We start from the raw sequence: 14,174 nt of genomic DNA, 5'->3' as shown, positions 1-14,174 counted from the left end.
GCGATGACTACTCGGGCCACTGTGGCCTCACTGGGATTTGTATGTCTCTGTGTGGTGTCAATGTCCTGTGAATCTGAGTCATTTGAACTAGTGTGGACTGTGCTTTAGAGTAACATGCAGAGAACTATAGGTAATTGGATTGTAAATATGATCTTGTAGCAGTAAATGGTCAGTAAATGGTCAGTAAATGGTCATTTGTCAAGGGCATGGGTGGGTAAGTAGGTGGAAGGATTTGTTTGTGCGTGCGCGTGTTACCGATAACAATGATCATTGTGTGCGTGTGTGCGTATCTGCACAGACACATGAGAACATACATCTGAGTTAAACATGTGTATCCATGCACATAATGTGTCCAAATCAGTCATGTGCCAGTACATCTCTCTGTAGCCCACTCTGCCTCCTGGTCACAAAATCAAAGACCCAGAAAGGGTGAATCAAGGCCCAGACAGACCGTGTCCAGGCGCATCCTCAGATGATGGAAATAACGAGCCTTTCTCGGCTCTCAGCTGCAGTGGGAGCTAGCAGTTCGAGTGCCAGAGGCAGGAGAGACATTGTATCATTCACTTACTGTAGGACAAGGGCACGGGCAACTCATATTGACATTATTGGTGATCATAATTCTAATGGCTAGTTACTCTGACATGCATTTATTGTTGCGTCCCAAGTGGCACCCTATTTCCCAGAGCCCTGGTCAAAGGTAGTGCACTAATATAGGAAATAGTGTGCCATTTGGGTTGCACACTTATATGAACACTTAGCTCTACCAGCTTCCGCCTCCTCTCCTCTCACTCACACTTTAGCTGAGTCACCACGCAGTGAGACGGAGAGACTGCCAAAGAGCACTGTGACACTTTGCAAACACACACACACTAGGCTTGGGCGGTATAGAGCCCCACAGTGGAGGTGTCATAATACTTGTAAAACCTAGCGGTCAAACAGGGAAATGGTTCCATTCGTTTTTCCACCATTCATTTTTCCCATAGGGAATTTTAGACACACTAAAAATAAGGCCTGTGTTTCATATAGGCTTACCCTGGTGTAACGTATATATTCAGCTCTATTTACTCTGATTCGAAAATGCTGATTAGCATCAAAGTAGACATCACGCAAGACTACAAATCCCCGCACGTCATCTCTAGCTGACACCTTTGCTAACTGGTATTGTGTCAATTTAAAACTTACACAAGACAGTTCACCGAATTTTCAATTTAAAGACATTTTATCCAATTTATTCATGATTAAATTTAGATAACATTAGGTAGTTAATCCAGAGATTTGAAACCTTTGCCTCGATTTGGTAGTCTGTCTAGATCACCGTGGCATTTGACTGTTCATATAGGCTGTAACCCAAAGGGCCACGAATGATCAAATTGTGTTTTTTTTATTCGTTTCTTTGCGTTGCTTGTAACTTATTTTTTAAACTTATTTTGTACATAATGTTGCTGCTACCGTCTCTTATGACCGAAAATAACTTCTGGACATCAGAACTGCAAGTACTCACCACGAACTGGCAGAATCCTTTTTCTCCTTTGACGAGTCCGACGTAAATGACATACTGCTTTCCCGGGAAGAGGCCCAGATCCCCGCCATTTGCGTGAAGAGAAGACGGAGAAAAATGGGCTGGAGGGCAGGCTGCGAATGCACTTGAATGCACATTTTGCGAATGCACTTGAAGAAACTTTCAAAGTTCTTGTAGTTTTCCGGATTGACTGACCTTCATGTCTCAAAGTAATGATGGACTGTAATGATGGACTGTTTCTCTTTGCTTATTTGAGCTGTTCTTGCCACCCCTACCTTGTCCCGACACAACTGATTAGCTCAAACGCATTAAGAAGGAAAGAAATTCCACAAATGAACTTTTAACAAGGCACACCTGTTAATTGAAATGCGTTCCAGGTGACTACCTCATGAAGCTGGTTGAGAGAATGCCAAGTGTGCAAAGCTGTCATCAAGGCAAAGGGTGGCTACTTTGAAGAATCTCAAATATAAAATATATTTTGATTTGTTTAACACTTTTTTGGTTCCTACATGATTCCATATGTGTTATTTCATAGTGTTGATGTCTTCACTTTTATTCTACAATGTAGAAAATAATAAAAATAAAGAAAAACCATTGAAAGAGTAGGTGTGTCCAAACTTTTGACTGGTAGTGTATATATATGATTTTTTCTACGCTTGGAAAGACATAGCACCCTTTGTGTGCACTGTCAGTAATACTGTATACCCCGGTATGGTACGTTATGAAATCTGGATACCGCCCAACCCTAACACACACACACACACACCAAAGGTCCGATACACGCGCGTATGCATGCAACCACACACACACACACACACACACACACACACACACACACAAACAATATCCCTCTCTCTCTCTCTCTCTAGTTCTCTCTGTTAGCAGCCTTGCATCTCAATTCTAACACCAGCACTCTGAGTCTTTCTCTCACTATTTAACGCTCTCTCTTCTATCTCTCTACTTCTCTCTCCTTCTTACTCTGTCTCGGCAGGTAATGCCGATTTGTCTGACCTGTTAATCTTACTTTGAGACAGTGCTTCACCCTCTCTTGGCCCTGCTTTCAAGAGGCAGGCAGCAGAGAGAGTGTAGGTTTAATTGAACTGCTGTGGATTACATCAATAAGATTGCTTTTAATCCTTCTCAGAGCAGCGCCGTCTCTCCGTTGTCCCTGGGTTTGTTATGTTCTACATAATTAGCTTTGTTGAGAGAGGCTGGGAAGCCATCTGGAAAGTATTGGGGCTGGAGCTACACTTTAATTCTACTCTCTGTGTTTGACTGTACACTACATGAAAGGGTTCTACATGAAACCTATTTCAGAGTTATTTGACGGTTCTTTGTTGGGTGAAAACATGCTGTACTTGGAAGTAAAAAGGTTTTTCTTACAGGGGCCAAGATGAAAATATGCCTGTGTTGATGTAATGTGGGAGTGGTGTGTACCTCTGTGGGGTTGGGGCTGGTTTTTGCACAGTTGTGTGTACTTCTGTCTTTGTGTGTTCCTGTGAGAGTTTACTAAGTGTCCCTCCTTCCGTGTTGTTGTAGATGTTCAAGAGGAAAGTGATGGTGCTTGGGGAGAAGCTGCTACCGGCCTTCAACACACCAACGGGTATCCCACGTGGAGTCATCAACCTGGGCAGGTGAGCCTAGTTACCAGTCCCCATGACTCCCTAGCTACAGTATCCTATTATAAACACATACTGTATGAGACCTTACCAACACATTTAGCTGGATTACATTGCAATAAGAAGGGGGTGCATATTTTATACTTCTGTTTGCGTTTGAAATGTTTGAAGTTTGCGGCCTCGTCTTGGAGCCACAAATTAGATAACGTGTTCAAGTCTGACCTGTGCGATTTTATCGGGATACCCATATGCAAGACCCCTCACACCCTACATAGTTAAGATACTGTTGTCACGGATCCTTCCGGAACTTTCATCACGCACACCTGTCCCCTATTCCCACTGATTAGTATTTGTATATATGTGCCCTTTGGTTTCCATGGTCTTGCCGATTTATTGTTACTATGTCCGTTGGTGCGTGTGAGTACCTGTGCTGTGTGCTTTGGGCTTTCGTGCCCTTGTGGATTGCGCAGATGATTACGGGTCTCGTCCTGTGCGTTATTGTGCGTGTGTGTATTTATTCAAGGTACTCCTCTCTCTTTTGTTTGGGTTCCAACCCTGTGTTTTTCTTACGTCTTTGTTTGGTCTTCATCCCCGAGCCCTTACACGGCACGCCGTAATTTGGGGTATAATTTTTTTTAAACGATTACGCGTTCCTGCGCCTGTCTCCCGAATCATTAATGCCAGCGTGACAACTGTACACTTTTAATTTTTTGATTCTAAAAAGACATCTCTCTGGCACCTCTGCCTGCCACCTGCTTCCAATTAACCCGCCTGTCTAAGCAGACAGTTGCTGGCAAATTTAATTAACTGATTCTAGAGCTAATTCCAGTTAGATGGGTAACATGGACCCTGAGTGCAGATGGGCAGGGAGGAATGATACTCCCCCATTATAAATTATAGCCACATAAGTAAAGGAACTTATATGTACAGAAACTACACAAACACACACACACACAACGCATACTGTACACACATACACGCACGCACGCATGCACACACACACACACACATACACCCAAACAGCAAGGGATTTCATTTTAGCTCAGAGAGAAACGATGTTGCCCCATAATGTAGTACACTGATGTACAAGTACTAGAGCTCTAATTTCCTCAAACACACACAAACACACACACACACACACACACAAACACCAAGGGAATTCAGTACAGCACAATTAATATGTTGCCTATGGGCTGACTTGAAAGTCTTAGAAGTCCTCTGTTGTATATGTAGCGTGTCCCATGTGGTCTTTCATACAGTATATCGGGACTACTTATAGCATACTGCATGTGGTCTTTCATACAGTATATCGGGACTACTTATAGAATACTGCATGTGGTCTTTCATACAGTATACCGGGACTACTTATAGCATACTGCATGTGGTCTTTCATACAGTATATCGGGACTACTTATAGAATACTGCATGTGGTCTTTCATGCAGTATATCGGGACTACTTATAGAATACTGCATGTGGTCTTTCATGCAGTATATCGGGACTACTTATAGAATACTGCATGTGGTCTTTCATACAGTATATTGGGACTACTTATAGAATACTGCATGTGGTCTTTCATACAGTATATCGGGACTACTTATAGCATACTGCATGTGGTCTTTCATACAGTATATCGGGACTACTTATAGAATACTGCATGTGGTCTTTCATACAGTATATCGGGACTACTTATAGAATACTGCATGTGGTCTTTCATACAGTATATCGGGACTACTTATAGCATACTGCATGTGGTCTTTCATACAGTATATCGGGACTACTTATAGAATACTGCATGTGGTCTTTCATACAGTATATCTGGACTACTTATAGAATACTGCATGTGGTCTTTCATACAGTATATCGGGACTACTTATAGAATACTGCATGTGGTCTTTCATGCAGTATATCTGGACTACTTATAGAATACTGCATGTGGTCTTTCATACAGTATGTCGGGACTACTTATAGAATACTGCATGTGGTCTTTCATACAGTATATCTGGACTACTTATAGAATACTGCATGTGGTCTTTCATACAGTATATCTGGACTACTTATAGAATACTGCATGTGGTCTTTCATGCAGTATATCTGGACTACTTATAGAATACTGCATGTGGTCTTTCATACAGTATGTCGGGACTACTTATAGAATACTGCATGTGGTCTTTCATACAGTATATCGGGACTACTTATAGAAGGTGGTCTTTCATACAATATATGGAGACTACTTATAGAATACTGCATGTGGTCTTTCATACAGTATATCGGGACTACTTATAGAATACTGCATGTGGTCTTTCATACAGTATATCTGGACTACTTGTAGAATAATGCATGTGGTCTTTCATACAGTATATCGGGACTACTTATAGCATACTGCATGTGGTCTTTCATACAGTATATCTGGACTACTTATAGAATACTGCATGTGGTCTTTCATACAGTATATCGGGACTACTTATAGAATACTGCATGTGGTCTTTCATGCAGTATATCGGGACTACTTATAGAATACTGCATGTGCTCCCAAAAGGCCTAAACACATTGAAGAACCTCAAGCTAAATGCTTTGTAATTAGCAATGCGAACACATTCATACAAGGAGTACAATGAATAATGCATAGAGAAAGCATTGAACATTTGTTTGCAAGTTACTGAATGCAAAAGCTGATCATTACTTTTGCAAGTTCCCTAAAGTGTGTAATGTACCAATTTACAGTGCCATCATAAAGTATTCACACCCCTTGACTTTTTCCACATTTTGTTGTGTTACAACCTGAATTTAAAACGGATTAAATTGAAATTGTTTGTCCCTGGCCTACACACAATATCCCATAATGTCAAAGTGGAAGCCTAAATAACTTAAGGAGTCAAATTTGCTTAACATGTCACATAATACGTTGCATGGACTCACTCTGCGTGCAATAATAGTACTTGATATGATTTTTGAATGACTACCTCATCTCTGTACTATACACATACAATTATCGGTGAGGTCCCTAAGTCAGGCAGGGAATTTCAAACACAAATTCAACCACAAAGACCAGGGATGTTTTCCAATGCCTCACAAAGAAGGGCACCTATTGGTAGATGAAAAAAAACAAAAACAGACATTGAATATCCCTTTGAGCATGGTGAAGTTATTAATTACACTTTGGATGGCGCGTCAATACACCCAGTCACTGCAAAGATATAGGCGTCCTTCCTAACTCAGTTGCCGGAGAGGAAGGAAACCACTCAGTGATTTGACCATGAGGTCAATAGTGACTTTAAAACAGTTACAGAGTTTAATAGCTGTGATAGGAGTAAACTGAGGATGGATCAACAACGTTGTTACTCCATAAAAACTAACCTAAATGACAGAGTGAAAAGAAGGAAGCCTGTACAGAATACAAATATTCCAACGCATGCATCCTGTTTGCAATAAGCCACTAACGCCGTTCACTCCTAATCTACGGGCCCTGATGTTACATTAGATTGAGCAGCTAATGATGGAGCCCCAAACTAATACGAAGCATATTCATCAGGACTACATCTCTCTTTGCTTCACTCCCTCTATAGTTTCTCTTTTTCTTTCCATCCTCCGCTAATACGTTCAGTTCCATTCATCCCTTTATCACTTTCTATTAATGTAGGATTAGGTCATGTACTGTAATGTAATGCCATTCCATCTCACCTCCTCTGATTAGGTTAGTCATAGTGTAGTCGTAATTTAGACATCGACATACTGTTATTCTGAGACGGCTGCGAATGTCATCCTCAGAGTGCACTACTTTCATAGCGAAATAAGACAGAAGGATATGGGTTGCATCCGAAACCGCACCCCATTCTCTATATAGTGTCCTACTCACTATATAGTGGATGCCTTTTGATCAGGGCCCAAATGGCTTTGGTCAATAGTAGTGCACTATGTTTTAAGTAGGGTGCCATTTGGGATGGCCCTTAGTTTCTGTACTTTCTTCAGCACCAAAATGCACCATTCTGGAGAGTGATGAACAATTGTAATATCTGTCTGGATATCTGTCTCCTCGGCTCAGTGCCCTCTGAAAAGCAAGAAAGAAACAAATAATGTGCCGTTGCCCTGGGACATAAAGGAAAACACATTTTGGAGATATTGTAGGTGTCGGTGCACTAGAACCGTATAAAGCTTTGGCTCCGAGACACTAAATTGCCTCAAAGACAAACCAGGGAACTGCTGAAAGTGACACCACACTGAGGTGAAAATTGAATGTTTTTCATTACTGACACTGGTGTTGTTTGTTTATCTGTATAATCTGCCTACATTTTTTTAAGGACAACGTGTAATTGTAGCATCACATCAAGTTCCAATACTGTTTATTTGCCCATTATTACAATCTAATGAAAACGTTGCAGAACATCATGATTTTTTTTATGCTAGCATGGATTTGTTGTCTTGAGTGTGAACCAGTGTGTAACGGTGTGTTGACTGTGGTCCTCTCTTGGCGTGGTATGTGCTGTGACACCTGTAATGTCCAGAGTGTGTAACAGTGTGTAACAGTGTGTAACAGTGTGCCAAGTGTGGTCCTCACTTGTCACGGTATGGTTTCTGTTCCTAGTGTATATAACAGTGTGTGTTGACTGTGGTCCTCACTTGGCGCTGTATGGTTTCTGTTGCAGTGGCACCAGTTGGAGCTGGGGCTGGGCGTCAGCCGGGAGCAGTATCCTGGCGGAGTTTGGAACCCTGCACCTGGAGTTCGTCCACCTGTCAGAGCTCTCCAACAATGGCATCTACACAGAGAAGGTATGGACTACAGTACCCACAATACTGTGAGTGACTTGGGTTGCACAAATCCAGAAACTTTCCCAGTTAGGATCGTTCAACAGGAATTTCTCAAAAACCTGGTAACTTTGGGGACGTTTTTGCAATTTTGCAACCCTATGTGTGACTGTCTGCTACAGAATATCAGATTTTACTAGGTAAAATATGTTAAACTGTTAACATTGTATGCTTATCAGTGCATGCTGTATGTATGTCATTATCAATTTGTGTTTTTCTTGCTGTAGTCATTACTCCAGCCTCTGGGAATATTCTTAAGAACTTCACTTTCAATGTATTTAATGGGTATTTGTGAATGTTTTTAATGGGCATACTGAACATAATGGTAACTTTCATTGGACAATAACTTTTCCTTTCTAATTTGGCTGTAAGTGTCAACTTCAGGGTACGAGGACATTTAAATCAATTTAGAAGCATATGTGATGCCAAAGTTGAAATCCTCTCTACAGTTATTTTTCGTTCAGAGCTAATGTATTTTTTACTGTGTGGTGTTGCAGGTTATGAATATCCGAAAGCTGTTGAACAAAATCGAGAAGCCTCACGGTCTCTATCCTAACTTCTTGAGTCCCGTCAGTGGCAACTGGGTCCAACGTGAGTACTGGCCTCCACTGAAGGAGATACAAATTATTATATTATTATCATGGAACATAAGGGCACTGGCCAGCCACACTAGTAGACTGGAATGTCTACTAGACAGCCTGAGTGGCATTCTACTAGCCAAAGGTACAAAATCTGTGCCAAGCGATATTTGGGAAGACAACATTCACTCCACATTTTCTACTAGCCTGGTCTAAAAAGTGCTATCTGGCTAGCGGGCTAGCTTAATTTCCATCACCATACTTCACTTACTGTATCCACAGGAAAGCTTTTGACACTATACAAGCACCGCCTTTGTAATTGTAGTACAGCAGCAAAGAACGTCTCTGGTTAACCCAGTCAAAGGCAATTCGGAGACTTTTTTAATACTGTACAGGAACACTATAATTCCATATTATTACACTCTAGTCGTCCGTGAACTGATCGTCTGACTTCTACACAGTCCTCCGACCTTGCAGGAGCGCTCCTATTTAAATCCTTTGGAGCCTCCTTGTCATCCATCCATCCCCTTTTCTTCCTTTCTTTCTTTCACTATCAATGTCAGTCTCAAGCAGTGATGTAAATCGCCTCGCTCTGGGTTATTAAAATGATAATGAATCCAATTACCTTGGGAAATTGAATCTTTTCAGATTCAACTGAAAGGCAGAGGAATGGGAGATGCCTGAGACGGCATCTGAAGATGTGGGCCTGAAAGTCCTAATCTGGCTGATTATGGGGCTAATTGTTGTTGCGGGTGAATGGTTAATGAAGCAGGTAGATAAGAAGGAGAGGGACTGTGGGTGTTCAGCCCGGCCTGTGTTTTTGTCAGCATGGGCACATTGGGCACAGAGCAGAAACCATGGATTCACACACACATCTCCCCCAGTCTCTGCTGTTCTTTTGTCAAGGGCTAACAGAACACTGCGTGATAACCTTTCACAGCGTGTAGGGGTGTGTGGTGATGGAGGGTGGGTGGGTGTGCGTGCGTGCCTGCATGGATGTGTGTGTGGCTGTGTGAGCGCACAAAAAAACATCTCCAACCCAGTATCTTATCCAGAGTTGTTAAATTAGCATGAAATTGAGTGGGAGGGGGGAAAAAATCAACAACCACAAGTGTATTCATATCTGAACCAATTCAAATGTTATTTCAATTAAAACCACAACTGTGTGGGTACGTGATAAAGCTAGCCATAATGACAATGTTATTTTCTGTGCTAAGGTTACTCAGTGTGAATCTACAAATCAGTCAGTCTGTCATACCCCACAAGAGATTCCCACGTACACTCTGATTCTATTTGACTCGTCGGTTATTGGGTTTAGTAAACCCAAGGTCGCCTGCCTGTGAGACTACAGAATAATGTTTGTGAAAAAGACCCTCCCGGTGTGGGAAATAATGTCAGATTTCTCTCTTTTTCCTCTCCCAGATCACGTTTCCATTGGCGGCCTGGGGGATAGCTTCTACGAGTATCTGATCAAATCATATCTGATGTCAGACAAGACGGACGAGGAGGCTAAGAAGATGTACTACAGTGCTCTGGAGGTAGGAGAAATCCCATAGAGCACGCAGAGAGGGACCTGCCGCTGCCGTCAGGGGGCCCCTCTATCTCAGCAAGCACTGTAGGGAACGGATATATGCAACGCGGAAGGATATGTGGACGGAAGGAGTGAAGGAAGGGAGGACTGGGGTCTGTTATCGCTGTAGTTTTAGAATTCAGCGGACTTTTACAGAGTATCATAACGAGAATCGTTATCCTGGGTGGCACAAACACACGCGCGACACATGCACACGTGTGTAAGTGTGCACACAGAGTCACAAACATACGCGCAAGTACGTACGTGAGCAAACGCTCTCATACACGCAAGCATGCACGTGCACATGCAAATATGGCACCCCTACACCCACGCACACACTCACTCACTCACCACACACCACACATACACCCTCACAAACATGGCACGACACACACAACCTCCTCCACACACATACACTTAATCCCTCAGCCATCAATTAGCACAATATCTTCTCCTTAAATACCATTGACGCTCGTCTTTTAGGCTGATGAGACTATTTGCTCATTGGAGGGTCAAGCCAGAGGCAAATACATGAATTATAGACGATCTCTCTCCTGTGGCCTGGTATTTAAAATAGTTATAGTTTTCTGGTATCACACCATAGCCATACTGTTTGTGTTTGTATTGTGCTCTCAAGCGTAGCTAGTACAGTATTCATTTGCATTACTATTCAAATAATGGATTAGCTTTCAAAGGTAGATACTAATTAATAGATACAAAGTGAACGTCCCCTTAGATGCTAATTAAGACACTGTGTGAAATGCCACACATTTCAATTAATCCCAACAACATGGTAACGGCAAACAACGCCTAATTAGAAACGTCTCACCATATCTGTCCGTAAGGATTGCAGTCATGGGAAAACATGAATTACAGTAGCATTCATAACATTATGAACACCTCTTTCCATGACTTAGACTCACCAGGTGAACGCAGGTGAAAGCTATGATCCCGTATTTATGTCACTTGTTAAATCCACTTTAATCGGTGTAGATGAAGGGGAGGAGACAGGTTAAAGAAGGATTTTTAAGCCTTGAGACAATTGAGACATGGATTGTATATGTGTGCCATTCAGAGGGTGAATGTTCAAGACAAAAGATTTTAGTGCCTTTGAACGGGGTATGGTAGTAGGTGGCAGGTGCACCGGTTTGAGTGTGTCAAGAACTGCAATGCCGCTTTGTTTTTCATGCTCAACAGTTTCCCGTGTGTATCAAGAATGGTATCACCCGAATTGCATCCAGCCAACTTGACACAACTGTGTGAAGCATTGGAGTCAACATGGGCCAGCATCCCTGTGGAACGTTTTCCACACTTTGTAGAGTCCATGCCTCGATGAATTGAGACTGTTCTCAGGGCAAAAGGGAGTGCAACTCAATATTAGGAAGGTCTTCCTAATGTTTTGTACACTCAGTGTGTACTAGAGCACTGGGAAGTTTATGTTTTAATGAGCAGTGTCAAATCTGTGGGTAAGATTTCATAGAAATGCTTGCTAGGTTTTAGGATCGTCGGTTTGATTCCCGCAGGGGCCACCCATAAAAATGACAATGGCAGGGATCGATGTCTTATGCTCTAGAAGCAAGATTAACATGTTTCAGCTATTTAGGCAGTGGATTGGCCACTTCATAAAAGTTGATGCTATGCATTGCATTCTTATATCCAAACACATAATGAGAGAGAGGGAGAGAGAGAGAGAAAAAAAACAAGTCATTGGATATTGATCTCCTGAGATGCCTTACTCTGTTTCTTAACTTTCCAAAGAAAGACAAACTATGGCAGGAGACATTGCACCAGGGAGAGAGAGAGAAACTTCAATAGATTTCCTCTTAAAGTCTCCCTCTGTCCCTATCCTCTCTCTCTGCTTTCTCGCTCTCTCTCTGTTTCACACACTCTCTCTCTCCCTCCCTCTCTCTGTCCATCCCTCCCTCTATCTCTCCTTTGTTTCCACCGGATTTCCACCTCTCTCTCTCCTGGAGTCAGAATAGAATGTCAAGGAGGCTTGACATCAATTTTCCACAGACCTGTCCATGTGTTATAGGACGTATAAATAATTCCGTAAATAAATGCAGACACACATACCAATATGGACATGTTGTTCGCAATGGCAATGTGAATAGATAGCATGTCTACAAAACATGCATCCACAGGACATTGTGGATAGAAGAAGCCCTACAACAACTTGGGTACACACAAATTGAAGCAGCTGCCTTCCGAGCACTGCCATGACACCTGTGCTGTAGATAGAAATGTATTCCAGACCTTCCAGTTGCTTCTCTAGTATTTCTTCTTAGATCAGACTTAAATTGAAAGACAATTGCAGTCTTTTTTTTTTTTTTCAGTGTTTCCTCGTGTTGGATTCTGGGTAAACTTTGAACATTGCTATACTGGAGACATGATAGATCAGGGGTAATACTATGGTATCTGAGGGGTGATAGAGAATGGTTGCTTCATCAGAAGTGAATGGTTATCTGTAGGAGCCAGATGGCTTTGGAATGTGTAGGGGAGACGGGTGGAGATCTCGGAACCTAACAATGCCACTGAGGGAGAGAGGGTAATGTATAACGTTTACATTGTGTCAGGATATGTTAGTGTTAGTCATCAGGGATCCTCTGGGAGGAGAGGAGACACAGTCTGGTATCATTAACCATGACATCCTTGAGTTGGGGAGGAGTGAGCACTTTGGAGTAGAGGTCAGGTTAGATGAAATGAGGAAGAACAGATATAACTACGGTTCTGTATAGCAACAGAGATGCATTGGCTGTTCGGATGTGGAGGAAGGGGACTCAGCCTAGGAGAAAGGGTTAAATATCAGTGCTTGTGTGAAATGTCGTTTGTCTGAGTTACAGCTGCGTCGACCCTTTGGGAAGAATTAAACGTGGTTAAGCTTCTCTAGTGTCCGTGAGTTATTTACTCTGAAAATAAGAACCTAACACCCATCTCAGTTTCAGAGTAACAGAAGCATTCAGAACCCACAGAGTTGAAATCATACATATAGAATGACTAGAATAACAAACCTGGATGCTATTTCTAAGGTAGAAAAGCTGTATTCTACTGTGTGTGAATGGAGGTTTGTCTGTGTATATTTCTGTGTGTCCCCCCCGCGGTCTAGTATAAAGCTAATCATGTTTCCCCAGCAGGATTCAGAGCAACACAGAGTTTTAAAAAAATGCTTAAGTGTGCAGCCAGTTAATTTAGATTTATCTGTCTCACCCATTTATAAATGTCAATCGTCTCACCCCCCCCCCCCCCTCCCCCCCAGGCTATCGAGGCTAACCTGGTGCAGAAGTCCCCTGGCGGGCTGACCTACATGGCGGAGTGGAGGGGGGGCATCCTGGACCACAAGATGGGCCACCTGGCCTGCTTCTCCGGGGGCATGGTGGTGATCGGAGCAGACGACGGCGCTCCAGAGAAGAGACAGCACTACCTGGACCTGGCTGCAGAGATTACACACACCTGCCACGAGAGCTATAGTAGATCTGGTGAGTAGGACTGGGAAGGCATTGAGTATAGGACGTCTGTATGACCAAGGACAGGTATGAGTTGAGTATTTAAGGATATTGGATATCCACTGTCTGGATGTTGCTCTGGGTATTCAGAGCAATTATAGCTTTTCCTGTTATTCGTGCAGGACATTATCAAGTCATTAAAATTCCGTTGCTGTTAGACTATCTTGTTAAGTGAAGGAATTTGGTGACCCCCCCCCCAAAAAAAAAAATTTGAGAGATTGAGTCATAGTAGGTTTTTGTACGTAGAAGGTTCTCTTTGGTAAAAGAGGTATATTGGTCATCAAAAAGAATGGAGGATCAAGTCACTCTTCATATAATTAATTCAAATGCCTTTATTTGTATGCCATTTGTATGCCATGCCAATGGAAACAAAGATTAAAAACTGACGCGTTTCGGCTGCATGGCCTTTGTCAGGGAGAGATTGAGTCATATTGGAAATAAAAAAATCTGCAGCCAATTTACATTTAATTTCCCCCTGAATAAACCAGAGAATCACTCCTAGCTGGAAGCTACACCTCAAAAGCTGGATGTAAGGCTTAATAGGGAGCTGCAGAACCTCATGTCTCTGGTGTGAGGAATAAAAG

General features: G+C 42.4%; 1 protein-coding gene across 2 annotated transcripts in view; it reads left to right on the top strand.

The window, feature by feature from the left end:
• The window catches only part of LOC120048341 (mannosyl-oligosaccharide 1,2-alpha-mannosidase IA), a 223,700-nt gene that overhangs the window by 199,160 nt on the left and 10,366 nt on the right, over nucleotides 1-14,174 (top strand). Inside the window, exons 5-9 of one of the 2 annotated variants that reach the window (XM_038994235.1) lie at nucleotides 3,059-3,153; nucleotides 7,777-7,903; nucleotides 8,437-8,530; nucleotides 9,940-10,055; nucleotides 13,344-13,563. In XM_038994235.1, the coding sequence (XP_038850163.1) occupies nucleotides 3,059-3,153; nucleotides 7,777-7,903; nucleotides 8,437-8,530; nucleotides 9,940-10,055; nucleotides 13,344-13,563 (652 nt within the window). The remainder of the gene's footprint in view (nucleotides 1-3,058; nucleotides 3,154-7,776; nucleotides 7,904-8,436; nucleotides 8,531-9,939; nucleotides 10,056-13,343; nucleotides 13,564-14,174) is intronic. The other variant, XM_038994236.1, reaches the window with a different exon arrangement.

Source organism: Salvelinus namaycush, chromosome 5 (genome assembly GCF_016432855.1).
Source record: "Salvelinus namaycush isolate Seneca chromosome 5, SaNama_1.0, whole genome shotgun sequence".
Lineage (NCBI taxonomy): Eukaryota > Metazoa > Chordata > Actinopteri > Salmoniformes > Salmonidae > Salvelinus > Salvelinus namaycush.
The sequence above is the reverse complement of the archived record's forward strand: the minus strand, read 5'-3'. Positions and strand labels throughout refer to the sequence as shown.